A 17,864-nucleotide genomic window follows, 5' to 3' on the forward strand; every position below is an offset into this window, starting at 1 on the left:
AATATTGACACACTCCAATTTGCTTTCCTTTGAGAGGTCTTATGCAAAGAAATACTGTGCTATATAACATAATATTTCTAGATCAAAAAGATGTAAAGAAAGAAGAGAGGATAAAACGAAATATATGTCGACAGAGACAGACAGAGGAAATTAACAGTGTTACAAGATGCTTGTATAGGCCAGATCATTCTTTGCTGTGGGGGCTGTCCTGTATATTGTGACAGGTTTTCCATCATCCCTGGCCTCTAACCACTAGATACCAGTAGCATCCACCCAAGTTGTGACAATCAAAAATGTCTCCAGACGTTGCTCAGTGTCCCTCAAGGGGGCAGAATTGCCTCTGATTGAGAAGCACAGACTTAAGACAGATATCTGGAATAAAATGAAGAATTCCTGAAGAAGGAGTTATTAATTTGCTATTCTACTATGGAAAACAATACTATTTGCCATTTACAGAGCCCCAACTGTGTGTCAGGCTTTATATATATATATATATATATATATATATATATATATATTCTAATTTTCTAATTAGAAATATTAGATATTAGAATTGATGGTCTCACAGTCCTTAAGGGGTAGAGTCAGTTTTGGAACCCAGAGGTATCTGATACAAAATCCACTACTCCACATTGGCTCTTTACTTGCTTTGCAAGGCTGTCAGCAATGCCTGAGACACAGAAAAGGAAAAGAAAGGGGGACAGAGGCAGCTGAAAGGAGAGCAGATGAGAGACGACAGCTCTGCTGAGCTCACAGCACTTACTATTTGTCTTCAACTTCCCAGGCTCGCTGCTGCGGCTGCCTGCCTGGTTGATGGCCTTGACGATGAAGATGTATTTGGTGCCGCTCTGCAAACCATGGACTGTGTAGTGGTTCTGCTTGATGTTGGGCACGATCATCCAGCTATCGGCTGAGTTACACAGACCTGCAAAGCCACCCAGACATGGTGCCGTTCTTTGGTGCAAGCACGGGGCAACGCTTGCGTAATGTTAAGGTTGCATAATTTTAGGTTATTTGAACCATAAATGGAGTGCTTTGTCACTTCCTAGGGAGACCACCAACAAACCTGAGTGCTCAGTGTCCTGCCTACAGTAGGAGGTCAACCTGTATTTATTATTATATATTCCTATTGTGCGTTCTAAATTAAAAAACCCAATTAAAATTATTATATTGCAAATTCCGTTCAGTGTGAATAAGAGCAGCAAAGGTGCTTCTGTCAGGGATCTTAAGCACCGCAGATGTGCATGATACAATATTAAGTGCTGTGGGGATGAAAAGAAAGCAGCAAGTAACCACTGATTCCTCTCCCTGAACCCTCACCCCCATTCTCATTACAATGATGATTAAATTTTGGATCTCACCAATTTTGAGACTCCCAGAAGGTAAGAAGACACCCAAGTCATGTATGAGAAGTTGACTTCACTAACGTACATGTAGTTACGTTACATTGCATTTTTTGCCTGTAATTCTTCACCAGGCCTAAGTGACTTTGCAGTTGCTCCCTCTGAAGAGATGGAACATATTCCCTTATGACATGCCTTTGGATTTGGCCATGTGACTTGCTTGGGCCAATAGGATGAGGCCGAAATGACAATGTGCCAGTTGCGAGAGTAGGCATTACAAGGCCTTGCGAGTTTCTGTTGCCCCACTGTGCCTCTGCCATTGCCATGGGGAAAACAGTCCCCAGATAGTCTGCTCATCCCAACAGGATGAGAGACACAGGGAACAGCTCTACGTCCAGCTAATGCTCAGCCAATGCAGGAGCGAGGCCAATGGAGACTGGCCAACACCAACCCAACTTCTGACAGGGGAGCTAAGAAAATGATCATTGGGGTTGTTTGTGATCCAGCATTAGTGTGGCCTTAGTTAACTGATTCAGGAGACATATTCCTAAGTGAACGCGGGAGCAGCGGCATCTACGGGCAGCTCAGGGCCCAGTGTGGGTCTTAGAAAAGCATCAACAGGGATTTTGACCAGCTGCATCCCTAGCATGGCTGGTTTCAAGTACAGCAGGATGTGGGCTGGGAAGCAGGCTGAGAATTTACGATGCTTGGAAGAACATGTAGGAAAAAGGAAGCCTGTTTTGTTTTGCAGCTGGCTGATGCTGAAAACACCTCTTTGGTATGGGGCCCAACTCTCCTCTCTCCCCTCTCCACCCATCAATCTCCACTCTAGTAGAAACTTTTCCCAGCCCCCTGGTGACTGGTCTGTCATGAAGTTTCCTGACTCCAGTGAATTTCCTTCACCAGTTCTTGGTAGAGGGCTGGGCCCCTCCACTTCCTGAGGGGCTCTACACTTGCCTCCCCCTCTTTCCCTTTCAGTGGATTTGCAAGTCAAAGGGTTAGTTCTTTTGATCTTGAGGCAACTTATACCTTACCATAGTCCCAAGAAGCAGTCCCTTAATATTTCTCTGGTCTCACCTCTTTGAGAATCTAATAAAACATTTTGTAGAAAGAAATTCACAAATGCATATCTATATCAACCCACAAATATGTGCATAGCATTTCAAGATATTCACAGCCCCATGACATCTGCCTTTGAATCTTACTAAATACCTTCTCCAACTTTTGAATTAAACATTGTTCATGGCAGTCTCACAGTTGAGAAGAACTCAAGAGTATTTTGTCAATTGTGAAAATTCTCCCCATATGATTTGTATCTTAGGTGCACAGTATTTTCAGGCACACTTCAGTGACTCTTTAAAAAATATATATATGATCTTGGGAATTTTCTATCACCTCTTTTCATTTCCACCTGTGAACATGTTCACCAGGAGGACTGCCAGATTTGACAAAGGCAGCATAAAGCTAGGCAATACTGAGACACTCGCAGAGGAGGCTGAGTGTGTGTGTTCAGGTTTGGAGATGTAGTAGAGCAACTAAGGCACCATCCCCGCCCCCCCCAATTTCCCCCTAACTCTTAGCCCTCTGTTCTCCTACTAATTCTCACTTGTATAAGATCCAGGAAAACATCTACTAATAGTTTAGTAACATGGGACTCTCCCTACTACATATCCTTTGTGATACTTTCTCACCTTACCTTTTCCTTGAACATAGCTGTAATAAACTCAATACTTCTGGATAGTGCCACAGCCAAATAGTAGATTTTGATCCAATCAAAGAAGAGTCATTTTGAACTCTCAGCTCTGGGCCCCAAGAAGCCTGTAACTCACTTTAGATATTTAATAATAATATTACAAGAGTAATAAAACAAAAACAATGAGCTTTTCTATTGCCTAGGATAATCCACTCATATTGCTAAATCTTTGTCAACAGCAGTCAGGCAGGAATGAAAACAATAACAGCATTCAGTAGAATCAAATGAGAATCCTATCAATGTCACCGCATTTACACTGTTCCTGTTTAATTGCATATGTTACAGTAAAATGACTATTGTGGTCAAAGAGAGCAAATGTAAAAGTGTTTCAATAAACTTTACATCATTGTACAACCCCAAGGCTGGGTTTAATGTGGTGGGGGAACGCTTTCAGCAACACCATAAAGCAGATGTGTGAAACTGCTGCAAACTGCAACTTGGCCTTAACCCAACAAAAAAGATTTAATGTTTCAGAAACCTTTTCCAAACAAAACACAGACCCGGACTATCCCGATTATTTTGAAGAGGTCACTAATTTTTTGCTTGAATATTAAGAGAACAAAATGTTTATGGAGTAGTAAAATTTGATTGGATAGCTTTACACTGGGACAATCCGCTTTCATAAATACTATTACTGTTTAGGCTTACCTTTATACTATTATTATTGCCAGGGTAATAATTGAGAAGTTGATTAAAAATACCAAGAAAGCAACATCGACCATTTTATTCTAGGGGCTGGAGTAACTGGGGTGCCTCGGAGTACACCATTATTGTGTTGCTAGTGTTGGTCTTGCGCCAGTACCACTTAAACTTCTTGCATATGGCGCCAAGTGCCAGACTTCCCTGCCTCGATACCCCACTGTGTTGGGACTGTTGACCAAGTTCTATTCATCTCTTTATGAAACACCCACATAACCATCCTGACTGAAACTTCACTTTTCACCAAATTCATTTTCGATCATCTTTGATGGTATTCCAACATTCACCTTCTCCGATACAGCTTGAAGTATTAAAACAACAATGGAACTTGGAAGATAATTAGTTCATAATGGAACTTAATTGAGTTTTTTGATTCTGTACATTTTTTTCTCATTCACAATGGGTCAGAAGCATTTCCCTACATAATGCCGCTCATTACAAGATGCTAATTACATTTGAGATTTCAGAGCCTTGTATAGTAACTGTCACCTTGCAGTAAAACATTATGTATAAAACATTATGCAACATGGACACCCTTTGGAGAGGCTGCATACCAGCTTCTAACGTCCTTTGTCTCTTATAACAGATTGGATAGAAGTGAACCTTCTTTTCCATAAAAATAGTATATGTTTAATAACTTTCATGAATGTTTCCAAAATGACTGAAATAAATTAAATACAGATAACTACTTTGCCATGAAGGCTTAGAGATGCATGTTTTGACTTTTGCTAATAATAAAAACAGGCTGCTGGGAAAAGGCCCTAATTTAAGATTTAATTAATAAAAATGTTAATAAAAATGAAAAATAAAAAATTAATAATGTCATTAATTTTGCAGTTGAATTTGATTAGGGAGAGCCTTTTTATAAGATTAAAAAGCTCCATAGATATTATCTGATTCTCCTTCACTAAAGTCAGTGGAGGGCAATTAACTAGAATTTATTATGATGAGTGAAGGAACCATGACCTAGAGACAGTAAAAGATTTCCTAGCATCATAGGGAGCTACTGCAGTTTTTGAACATCATTATCTTCTAATTTTCGGAAGCGTTTTCCTCTTAGATCTTGTGATTCAATATAACATCTGCAAAGGATATTCCTCCAAATGGTAGGACAGATGGACAAACAACATTCAAGGAAGGCCTTTCACATGAAGATTGTGTAAAATGCTATCATGTAGATAATCCTGGCAAATTGCACGATTGGCCTTCATCATGTGACAAAAAATATCAGCTTTTTAAAAAAATGCAATGATGGGTGAGTATAGTCTATATTTTTGTAGGAATAATAACTTTGAATACCTATGTGCCACCACTGTGGCAAACACAGGGCTAAGACCTTTACTTTTATTATCTCAACCATGTGAAGTGAAAACAGTACCTCTTCTTACCAATGAGGAAAGAGATTCAGAGGATGTTAAACAATTTGCCCCAAATTATAGAGCTAGTGAGGTCCAAAGCTGGGATTCAAATCCAGGTCTCTCTCAGTCACTACAAATATGTATAAGAGTTAAGAAGAAAATAATTTGAGAATGTTTGCATCTCAGTTACTTTTGTATCTAAATTTATTCTTTCATTGTTGCAATTTGATCCTGTAGCATCAGGACTTCACTATATTGGTTCAATGGACATTAAAGAGACAAACAAATCCTGATACTAACAAGCTGATGAGAGTTTCCCAGTTAGATGGGCACCTGCAGTTTCAGTGTTTTCCATCCGTCCTGGGAGAACAGGTCTTTTGGCATACAGGTCCATAATCTTCATGAAGCCATTTACATTTATTTTCTTGTGGCAACTGCTTTCCAAGATCAAAACACCTTCTCTGGAATGACCCAGTATAGTGTTGCTGTCGTTGGATTTCTGTAGGCATGGCCTTTTTCATCTATTCCATTTATGTGTCTTGTTTTCATATTATTTTCCATGCCAACAGCATGGAAGTCAAGTTAGTTCCAGTCTGGCCACCTGGGAAACTCTAAGTTTCAAGCAATAGATATCTTCCTTTCATTCTGGGGATGGAGTGAAGCTCTGGCATGGAGTTAGGGTTCTAGAGTACATCACCTTCTGGCTCTACTTCCTTACTCCTCACTGTATTCATGCCCTTTGCCGTGTAACCTTGCAGGCCCTCTCATTCTGACTCGACTCACTCATGGGACTTGCTTTGGCCAATGGCATGTCAGCTAACATGACAAAGACAGGGGTTTGAAAAGCACGTGTGCAATTGGGCCTGCTTTTACACCTTCACCTCTGCATTTACCAAGAGAGCATGCTTGAGCTGGATTGCAGGAGAGAGCTGCACAGCAGTCGAGTTGCCCCGGTATCAGCCTGATCTGCAAGGGAGTCTAACCAAGATCAGCAGGACCTCCTTGCTGACCCCCAGATTCCAGATGTACAAGCAATAAATGTTTATTGTTACATGCTATTTAGGTTCTGTGGTTGTTGGTTATTCAGCAAAAACCAACTGGTACAGGGCCCATCAGTCCAGGCCAAGGCTATATGTACGGTCCAAACGCCCATGATAATTTGATTCAAGAAATTTCAGGAGAGACAAAACCATCTGTGGTGGACATGCCTTTGGGTGACCCCCATGATTCCCACTCCATACTATTCATGACTTTGTGTAATCCTCTCTCCTTGAGCGTAGACAGGATCTGTGACTTGCTTCTAACCAACAGAATATGGCAAAGCACAAAGGTCTTATCATCTTTATCACTCCTCTGATATTACATTATATGGCAAAGGTGAAGGGAGTTGGCAAATGTAATTAAGGTCCCTAATCAGCTGACTTTGAGTTAATGAAAAGGGAGATTATTTTGGGTGGGTCTGACCTAATCAGATGAGCCCTTTAAAGGAGGGTTTAAAGGTGAGAGACTTGAAGTAGCAGAGACTCTCTCTCTCCCTCACTGGCTTTGAAGAAGCAAACTTCCAAGAATTCCACAACCGTAGTAAAATAAATTCTGACAACAACCTGAGGGAGCTAGGAAATAGATTCTTCCTTAATTCCACCTCTAGATGAGAATGCAGCCCAGCTAATACCTTGACTTCAGCCTTATGAGACCCTAAGAAGAGGACCCAGTTAAACTGTCCAGAATCCTGACTCATGGAAACCGTGAAATAATAAATGGGTGTTGTTTTAAGCTGCTAAGTTTTGGAAAATTTCTTATCCAGGTATAGAAAACTGATATATTTTTTTCCTGGATCAAGCAAAAATAATTTCAGAGAACTATAACATTCCTCATGTGGACCAAGAAGCATCCTTTAGGTGTAAAATGACTCCAAATGTTTCCTTTTTCTGGTTACATTATTCACTCATCAACAGATATTGATTCTATCAATCCTCTGTGTGTCTTCAGAGAACCTTGTCTGTTTTTTGAGTCTGACACAATGCTTATTGATCCAAGTTCATTTTTGGCAGTAAATCATGCCTTTATTTCTACCTGCTCTTCTCAAACTCTCATCCTCTCCTTTTCTCTGATTGCCTTGGAATTTCTGACCATCTTTTGAATTTCGTCTTTAAGTGAATGTTTGATACAATCTCTAGTTCAGTTTACCCAATATACTAGTAATATTCATCCCAGGACATTGAGGAAGTAATTCCTTAAGTGAAGACAGAAAGAAATTAATTATACTTGCTTCTTTTTGCTGTGTTTTCCCTTCCATGCCATACAGCATAGCAGTGTGTAGGTTAGTGTGTTCAGTTATAGTCTCGGTATTTAGAATGTGATCATTAGATGCTATTTGTTTACCTTGCTTTAAATTGGGGTGTTTCGATCTCAGCACTACTGACATTTTGGGCCAGATAATTCTTCATTGTGTGTGTGGGGGGGGATGTTCCTGTGCACTGTGGGATATTTCCCATCATCCCTGGCCTCTACCTACTAGATGCCAGTAGCACCTCTTCGCCCGGGTTTTGAGAACCAAAAATGTCTCCAGACATTGCCAAATGTTCCTTGGGGGGCAAAATTACCCCTGTTTGAGAATCATTGCTTTAAATGAAGGAGTGACTATTAAGTATGACCTTAGTGATTATAGAGTGATTTGTATTTCAGGTTTATAGTGAAGCATAATCAAGGTTTGAAAATCTTACTAGACTTTAATTCCATGTTAAGTTTATGGTATACATATCCTAAATCAGTGAAATATAAGCTCATATAGTTGGAAAAATGCATTTGAAAAATCATATGTCACTTCTCTGAAGGGTAATTTGTCAATGTCAACCAAAATTAAAAGGCAAATAATCTTTGCCCTAGCAATTCCACCTTAAGAGCTTATTTTATAGATACAATTTCCTGTGTATGAAAGGACAGATATTCAAGGATATTCATTGAGGCATTGTTTATAAGGGCAAAAGACTGGAAACCAACTAAATATACATCAACAGAAGACGAGATAAATCAATTAAGGTACATCCTTACAACAGGATAGTAGGCTGCCTCAAAAAAGAATGAAGCAGTTCTTTATTTGTGCTGAAACAGAATAGTCTCTCAGATACAATATTTAGTGAAAAAAGCAAAATGAAGAACTGTGTATGGCATGTTACCTTTTGTGCCCCTAAAAAATGCATATGGGTGTGTGTGTATGTGTGTGAGTGTATGTGTGCCCTTGTCTATAAACAGACTATCCCAGGAAAGATGCAGGAGAAATGGAATTGGTGCAGTGTAACTCTGGAACCTGGGTGGCTGGTATATGGCAAAACATCCAATCTTCACTATATACATTTTATATATTATTATACAATGTTTCTGCATTACTTCTAAAAAAAGATTTTAGAGAATTAGTATTGCTTCATGAGTTGTAGCAGAACATGTAGAACTGGGGATGAGGAATGATACCAGAAGAATCCAAAATCCTGGAAGAAGAGTGAAATGATGCCTAACCATTGCTGTAATAGTGCTTCTCAGACTTGCCCCCAAAAGCACTTCAAATATCTGGGGAGATGGCCAGAGGTAGAGAAGTCTTTCTGGAATTATCTTCTTTCCTTCTCCACTGCTAGTGCCATTTGCAGGTCTTGGTTATCCCTGCCTCTGTGAATTACTATGAATCTCTGAGTCCACGTCTCTGCTTCTAGTCTTGCCCTGTTCCACTCCATCCTCCACAGTGCTGCCTGAGTTGGCTTCTAATTGTACACCTGATCACACTACTGTTCTGTATGTCTCTCCAGACCACAGGGTAAAATCCAAACATGGTGTGGCCTGGGGGGCCCTCTGTGGTCTAGCTCTTTACTGTGAATTAGGATGAAGTGACTGATGATTAAGAACATGTACTTTCTGGAACCAGAACTTTACGGGTTTGAGTCCTAGTTCTATTTCTCTATCTTCATTTCTCAGTCTCCCCTCCCTCACTCAACTCTCCAGCCAGGCTTAATTAGATGAGATCTCCCAATACGCCCTACCTTTTTATGTTTCTGTAGGTTTGCTTGGGATGACACAGCTGTCTGGGATCCCCTTAACTTGACGATATGTACCCACTTTCTTTTAAGACTTAGTTTAGGATCACTTCCCCCAAGACCTTTCTGTTGCACCCACTATTTCTGCCCTCTCTATAGTTCCTACCTCCTCAGGGAGCTTGCCAAAGCTGTTCTCAACGTTCATTTTCTCCCTTTCACTCTAAAATTACATATCCTTGGAAAATGGTAAGATTTTAATAAAAGTGTCCAAGGCAGGCCAGTTATGGAGTGGAAGGTCAGAGGGTTGAGGAGGGGATGCTGGGGAAAGGCGATGTAAGGAAGGGAGGGGCACCATTGGTTGGTATGGGTCATGGAAACTTTAGTCACTTAGAAGCAGGGGTCTTTCTGCATCACTCTTAATTAACCCTAAATCAAATTTCTATTTTAAGCATCACATGCCTCAGAATTACTTGTTCTAGGAAAGAACAGTGTAGTTAAGAGAGAAAAGGTTTATATAATAAAAGCACATTAAGTCGATATGGATTTATTCAAAACATTTCTTTGTTGAAAAGTGACTGCTATTCTATTCTATTCTATTTTACTTTGACATATTCTATTTTTATTTGCTAAAGTTAAATTTCAAACTTGCTCCCCTGAGAAGCCATTTCTTCTGGTCCTTTGCCATTTACTTAACTTAATTTAAATAACTGTGTGGTGGGGAGGAGTGCTTCCTGTGTTATCATCTCTCTGGCCAGCTACTGCTGCTCTCTGAGATCATCAAATTGTCTCCGATACCAAATATTTCACGGGTCCCAGTGAGAGAGGAGCCTCTCTGTTTCAGGTAAGGTCTGAACTTCTTCCCAGGTGGGGGCCAATTACTAACAGTTCAAATGATGGCCCTGCTCTCCTCCAAATGGAACTAGGTATTTGGCGTTCTTTGGCTATTCATTTTATTAAATCTTTTTTAAAAAATTGTGAAATAAGACTCAGAAAAGCAAATAAAACTAAATGTATGATATAATGACTAAGCCATGTAACTCCCACCTAGAAAGTGCTGTTAACCCCATGAACCCCTTTATATTTCTTCCCCAAAGTGCCACTACCCTACTGTCCTGGAGGTAACCATCATCCTGACTTTTATTTATAGTTTTTACACCTACATATGTAACTCTAAACAAAATAGTTTATTTTTATCTTTAAGTTATGAATGTATAAATGGACTCATACTGCATATATTCTTTTGTTTTCTGCTTCTGTCTCTTAACAATATGTTTGTAAGATTCATCCATATGGTTTGCTAGAGATCATTAATTTTCATCGCTATTTGGCCAGTTATTTTTACTAGTATAGTACAAGTGAGTGCTATCATCTTCTTGATTAGGAAGGACAAGCCAATAAATATTGTGTATTCTTTCTTTCCTTATCTTCCCTAGGTCTTTAAATTCGGAAATGCAATCTATCTGAAAATAGCCACCAAACAAAGAAATCAATAGGGCATATGATACTCACTAACAACATTGGCTTGGCCAGTGAATATGGTGTACTGGAGCTCGTAGGAAACCACACTGAATTCATCATCGGAGGTCCAGTGAACGGTGATGGTGTCATAGGAAGCTGTGCAGAGCTCTTCTCTAATTGTGGGAGGGTTGGGAGCTGTGGGGATCAAGAATGCTCATCACCTGAGAAGCAGACACGTCTGGGATACATTTCAGAGGAGACGTTTGACAGTCAAAGGAGGCCTTTCTAAATAGGTCCATCAGGACTACTATCCTAGAGATGGTGACCCCAATCCAAACAACATTTGGTTGGCTGGTTATCATTGTGATTTTTAACAGGTAGTGTGACTTCAGCCAGCCGGTATGGACTTATCTCTACTTATCATGAACGCAAGCTTAAGAGGTTAAGCAAACAACAGTCTCTTATCCATGAAAGAAAACATGTTAAACAAAAAGTAAACAAGATGAACTTCTATAATATCATCCACACTGGGGGGAAGGGGGTGGCAAACTTTTTGTTAAAGGGCTAGATGGTAAATATTCTAGGCTTTGCGGGCCATATAGTCTCTGTTGCAACCACTCAGCTCTGCCTTTGCACCATGAAAGCAGCCATAGACAATTCATACTCAAATGAACATGGCCAGGTTCCATAAAACTTCATTTACAAAAACAGGTGAGGGCTAGATTTGGCCTGTGAGCCAAAGTTTGCCAGCCTCTGAGCTACACAATGCCACATATTTTTACATTTAGGCACCCAATTGGAAAAACTGTTGCTTGTTATCCTATCACGAATCAGTCAAATAATTGTTTGAAAATTTTCTTTCATTAGATGTTTTGATGCCTTATAAAAAAACCTATTAGTGTGGCCTTATTTTCTTCTCATTTTTAAATTTATAGGTGATACTTCAAATTAAGAACATGATTAACAATCAGTCAATAGGTAAGAAGTACACTTTCCTTCCACAAGGAAAACACGATTCCTTGGCATTTGGTTAACTTTACCGCTGGAGAAGGCTGCTGTTTTATGTCTTGAACACATTCTGGAGCAGAGAAGTCTAAATTCTACCAAAATACTTATTTTAAGTTGATTTCAGTAACTGGTTTTATGAGAAGAGTTTGTGAGCAAGAAAAAGACTAGGCAGTGAGTGCTTTGCACTGGCAATAATATTTTAGAGCAGGGGTTGGCAAACTATGGCTATGGGCCAAATCTGGCCCACTGCCTGTTTTTGTAAATAAAGTTTTATTGGAACACAGCCAGGCTCATTCATTTATGTATTGTCTATGGCTGCTTTTGTATAATAGCAGAGTTGAATAGTTGCGACCATATGTCCTGCAAAGCCTAAAATATTTACCATCTGGCCCTTTACAGTCAAAGTTTGCTGACCCTTGGTTTAGACAATCTATCCAGGCCTTTATTTCCAGTCTTCTGTAAGCCAGAACCTAACTTCAAAAGGAGAAATATATCTGCAATCTACAGATTAGTAGTAACCTTTGCTTACACTATTGCAGAGTTCTCTCCTGCTGTAAACTTTGATTAGGATTGATGAGTCCTAAACAAACCCAAAGAGGGAGAAAAGTTTATGAAAATGGTAAATTTAAAACTCTGGTTGTTTTAGTATTCTTCACTTTGCCACCTGAAGATATATCCAGAACAAGTATCTTATGAAGCAAGTAACTGTTACGTTTGCTGTATAAAGTCAATTAACTCAGCTTTGTCTATTGGTTATTGAATTCCACAAACATTATTGAGCACCCACACGTGGCAGGCACTTCATTCAATTGTGCATTAAGATAGAAGGGCTCTACAGAGCCCTTAAAGCAGTCTTTCTGGAAAATGTATTTATACATCCGTCTCCTGAAGTATCCACATGCAAGATTTAGTGTCATGGTGCTGTGACTTGGATGTGCATGAATCAGTGACACCAACCAGGAGATACATTCCATGGGGTAGGCCCAGCTGCATCCTAAAACATGCTTATTATTGTCTGTGTGGTCCCGGTTTGTGTGGACCACCCTGCATGGATCAGTGGAGAAATACTTATTCTCCCATAATCTAAATAGTTCATTGAATTATTTCTTCATCAACCATTGTAGAAAGATTTTGTTCTTTCTGTATTGCAATATATGATTCATTATAAAGAAAGCTATGCTCAAAATAGGCAAGTAGCTGTGAGACACATGGCGGTAGCTGTAATCAGGGAGGAAATGTCCCCTCTCCGGGTTATTAACTTGACATACCACTTAGAGGCATGTCATAGGGAAAAAAAATCTTGTTTTCACGGCCAGGCAGGCTAGCCCTGTTTTGATTATAAACCCAATGGGTTTGTCCTGAAAAGTCAATACCCAATTTACTGTAAATGAGAACAGCAGCGTGTTGCCAATTTCAATATTCATGGAATCAGTACCAGAACTGTTATTTTCTTGCCTCTATCATAAACAGGACACAAGAAATGGTGGGCTAATACTCTACAAACACTTCATTTCCTGCTTACAAATGTCTGATAAACTATTTGGATTTGGCAATATCAGCCAAGCGTCGTATGTTATGGCCAGGATTGATGTTATGTCTAGAAATGGGCCAAATTTGTATTTGAGGTTGACAGCTAAGAAGGCATAATAGCAGGTACCCCATATGGTCTTTAGTTTGGCATAAACAGCCATCAGGATGATATATGGTGTACATGTTGCTAGTCAGGACAAACTACTTTGACAATTTCCCCTTTAACCAGTACTTTGGCATTCACATAGAGATTAGAAAGGGCATTCATTGTCAAAATACTATTAAACAATTATTGGGAAATGGAGAGGACACATTCTTGTCAACAAGACAGTGATTTTGTGCAGAATGGCCATGTGTCCACCCAAACATTTTTTCAGTCTTCTCTGCCCTTGTGCATGACTTTGTGACATGGGTCTGGCCCACAAGACACAAGTGGAAGTTTTCTAGATGGGTCTTCTGAGCAAGCTTTTTGTTTTCCTGATAAACAAAGACAAACTTGGCTGACAGAGTTTTTGGTCATCAATTCCCCACTTCCTTTCTCTTTTTGTGTATAATTTGAGCATGCTTGGAGGTGGAATAGTCATGTTGTGATCAGGTGGCAAAAAGGCAACATAATCAAGCTGGCAGAGCAGAAAAAGAAGAAGAGCCTGGGGTCTGAGGTCATCACTGTACTGCTGCCCAGCCCTGGATCACATACCTCTGTTCTCCTATTTCTGTGATATGAACACTCCTTGATGGGTTTAGTCACTGTTAATTGGATTTTCTGTTGTTGCAACCATACTCATTCCCAAATGATATAAGAAAAAGGGAGATTTTTAATAGGATGCCATTGTGAAAAACAGCTCAGCCAGAGAAAGTCTAGGCCTGCATTGTCTAATACAATAGCCACGAGCTGCACGTGGCTCTTGAAATTTCAATGAACTTTAATTAAAGTTAAATACAAGTAAAAACTCACTAGCCACATTTCAAGTTTTCAATAGCCCCACGTGGCTAGCAGCTACCATAGCGGACAATGCAGATATAGAATGTTTCTATTATCATAGAAATTTCTGTTGAATAGTGTTAGTTTAGATAAATCTCAGAGTTAAAAGCTTAAAAAAGGAGGGCAGTATACTCATAAATATTTGAAACCAAGTCTGGTTCCTTACTGTAAATGTTTTTTGCGTCAATTTCTTTCTTCCTTAATAGGAGTGGAAATGCTTTTTGCGTCAATTTCTTTCTTCCTTAATAGGAGTGGTATGGTTTGAAAGAATTACATAAGATAAGAAGTTTGTGGGATGACTCGCTTCCCTTGCAAATGCAGAAAGGCTGAAAACAGCACCTCGGGTCCTTGCAAAGAAAAAAACCCGTCTTCTGGGTACAATGCTCCTTGAATATAGAACTCCTTGCTTTCTATCCACAGACTGTAAAAACAAACACCACAGAAGGTTCCCTCTCTCCGGCTCCACCTTTCCCAACCACTCTCCCACAAACAGGCACACACAGAATTAGAGTTGAGAAGCTGACGCCACGCTAAGTTAGGGATGTGGTCTCTTGAAGGCAGCATGCCCTAAGTTTAGTGCACATCTGGCTTCACTGTATATATGGAGTCTTCCTGAAGTCATAGGCACCAGTGACTTTGGTTAATACAAATAAGGTCATCTAAACAGTCCACATTCTACCAGCAAATGTTTTCAGTTCCCACGTTAGAGGTTGACAGCAAAGAAAAACGTGGAAGCATGGTTAGAAATAGGAGGAGCCTGAGGTTCTCTTTTATGGTTGTTGCTTTTGTTCTTTAAGCTTGACTCCCCAAAAATGCCTATCAGAAAGCAAAGCACTGAAACATGGCACCAGGAATTCAAATGTGATTTTTGGGATGTTTGCCATGCTGACCTTCGCCAAGATGAAATTCATTCTTTTACTAGAAAGAGCAGAGGTCTTTGGAGTCTCTACGGACCCAAGCCAAATCCTAATTCTGCCATTCTCCAGCTATCTGACCTCCAGCAAGAGAGATGACCTTTGTCATTTGCAAAATGAGGATTATAATACTTGACCTCAATTCAATATTGTGAAGATTAAACAAGGTCGCAAGATACAAAGAGCTAGAGCAAGGTAGACACCCAATCAAAGCTAGCTGCCAATTTTTTCTCTGCCAAGGAACTGTGAGAGTCAGATGCCTTACTGACATCAAGTGAAAAATAGTCACGCTACCTTATTTTTCTCTTTGATGGCCAACAGAGCTACTATTTGTGGTACCCACACTCTGAGAGTGAGGGAAATGATGGTAAGTATGCTTTTAATGACTGAGACTCTCTTTTTTCCTCTGTCCCCAATTTAGTCTTGGACTGTGTTGTTTTGGTTGGAAAAAAAAAAGGAGTGTCAGAAATTGTTTATGGGAATATTAAACTCCATTCCTAAATCAGAAGGCCACACCTCTTGTTTTTAGGAAATTGATCTGGTGGCAAAGTATTTGTATCACTGAACGTACAGAATATTAAAGGAAATACAAAAGACAATACCTGTAAGGTAATCCAGACATTCTAGCAATTTCTTCTCTCGGGAAAAATCTAAGGCAAAGGTGTCAAATGTGTCATTGAGGTTGATTTCAGGAATTAGGACCTGGGACGATGCAGTTGCCATGGAGACTCTGTAATTTAAACAAAACAACATTTTAGAAATGTCAAGGTGGCTTTCATCATCACTGTATAGGAATGAAAAAAATAAAACGAAAAGAAATATCATTAAAAAATGGTGCTGTTTTTATACGTGAGCCTTAAAAAGAATCTCAGAATGGCACAACACAGCCACACAATGCAAATGAATGCAAGCTTACAGAAAAGGCAAAGGAACTGAGAAAACAGCAGAATGGTTTCTCCCCCCTTCTTTTTACTATCGGAAAAAAATCCCCCATGGAGGCAAAAGGATATTCATATTTCATGTTGCTGTGTATTTAACAGCCTGGCCCCGTCACATCTAACCCCAGAGAGAAGCACATAGCTCCAGGCACTTCTTCACACATCTGTCTGGGAAACTGTTTGTTCCTTTCAGACTCGACCCTGCCCCACTTCAAAGAGGAGTCTCCAAAATTTCAAACTGCATAAAACGCAAAGGGAAGATTAAAAAAGAATGTTTCCAGATATTGGATTAGTTTAATCAATTACTAGCCCCTCTCTAAAATAAACACTTAAAAAGGAGTTTTTGTCTGGCTCGTTTTCATTCTTGCATTCGTTTTCTTGCACCATATTCCCAGCCGATGCCATGGAAAATATTCATGAGCCTTCTCACAAATTCCCCCAATGGATGCACCATTTCTCCTCTTCATTTAGCATTGCTAGTTAAGAGTTCTCATTTATAAACTATAAAGCAAGGTACTGGTAAGTATCAGTCTCCAGCTATGGACTCTCAAGTTGATTTGGAAAGTTCAATTATTAATAGCAGAACATTTTGACTAATTAAAAAATGCAAGTGATTCTCTTAAAAACAAGGAAATTGTGGCACAATGTAAACCACTTCTGAGCATATCAAACTATGCTCCACTTGTAATCTTGTTGATTTTTGTATTTCGTTAAGTTCGGTAACCACCACCACGGACCTATACCATGTGTAGAGTACTATGTAGGGCACTGGGAATTTTTGAGCAAAGAAATAATTTTGAAATAATTTAGCTCTAAATCTAGTTACTTATTTTCTAATTAAGGGCATTGATGCTTATTTATACAAGGCCACAAAGCTAGCTGGGAGAAGCCAGAGGGAGAATTCCAGGTCTGTATTTTTGCATTTAATATAGAAAAATTTCAACCTGGTTACCCAAAGAGATATATTTCCTCTTGCATCTCTTAGTGGCTCTTAAAGCTTTGGATTTTATAAAGATAATATATCTTGGCTATAAAAATTACACCTGTGGGTATACCCATACAATGGAATATTATTCAGCCATGAAAAAGAATGAAGTACTGACACAGGCTACAACATGGATGAACCTTGAAAGCATTATGCTGAGTGAAAGAAGACAGATACAAAAGGCCACATAGTGTGTGATCCATTTATACAAATGTCCACAATAAGCAAACCCACAGGGACAGAAAGCAGATTAGTGGTTGCCAGGAACTGGCAAGAGGTGGCAATGGAGAGTAACTGCATAATACATATTCTTTTGGGGTGATGAAAATATTTTGAAATTTGATAGAGGTAGTAATTGTACAATACTGTGAACGTACTAAATGCCACTGAATTGTCCACATTAAAATCGTTAATTTTATGTTATGTGAATTTCACCTCAATAAAAGAAGTTACACCTGTGAAATGCTCAAAATCCTTAGAAATGAAGTTTCTATAATTGCATTTCTGGAGCATTTTCAGTGCCGTATAGGGAGGGAAGTAGGATAATTAACAATGTAATAATTGGAATGACACTAAGATCCATAGATGAAAGTTTGAAGAGGTATAAACTCTAGAAAGAAAAGTTTCAAGTGTTTGAACGAGGGTGGAGAATCTAAATTCGCCACCTGACCCTTTCACCAAGAAGCAGTGAATAGCAGAGTTGTGTGATTTTCTTGGCTAAATATTTCACCCAAGGGAATTGGGTTAATTATTGTGACTAACACCTGCTAATTCAGACTGATGGATAAAGGGATGGTTTGGTTGCTAGGCATTTTTCACAGATGGTCAAACTGTACTTAAAAAATGTTTTCCTTATGACCCGTAATCACAAAAA

General features: G+C 39.4%; 1 protein-coding gene across 3 annotated transcripts in view; it reads right to left on the minus strand.

The window, feature by feature from the left end:
* The window catches only part of MID1 (midline 1), a 198,017-nt gene that overhangs the window by 12,696 nt on the left and 167,457 nt on the right, over positions 1-17,864 (minus strand). For all 3 annotated transcript variants that reach the window (XM_058535427.1, XM_058535428.1, XM_058535426.1), the window contains exons 6-8: positions 15,670-15,797; positions 10,685-10,828; positions 764-925 (exon numbers count right to left, since the gene is read on the minus strand). In XM_058535427.1, the coding sequence (XP_058391410.1) occupies positions 764-925; positions 10,685-10,828; positions 15,670-15,797 (434 nt within the window). The remainder of the gene's footprint in view (positions 1-763; positions 926-10,684; positions 10,829-15,669; positions 15,798-17,864) is intronic.

Source organism: Diceros bicornis, chromosome X (assembly GCF_020826845.1).
Source record: "Diceros bicornis minor isolate mBicDic1 chromosome X, mDicBic1.mat.cur, whole genome shotgun sequence".
NCBI classification, from domain to species: Eukaryota; Metazoa; Chordata; class Mammalia; order Perissodactyla; family Rhinocerotidae; genus Diceros; species Diceros bicornis.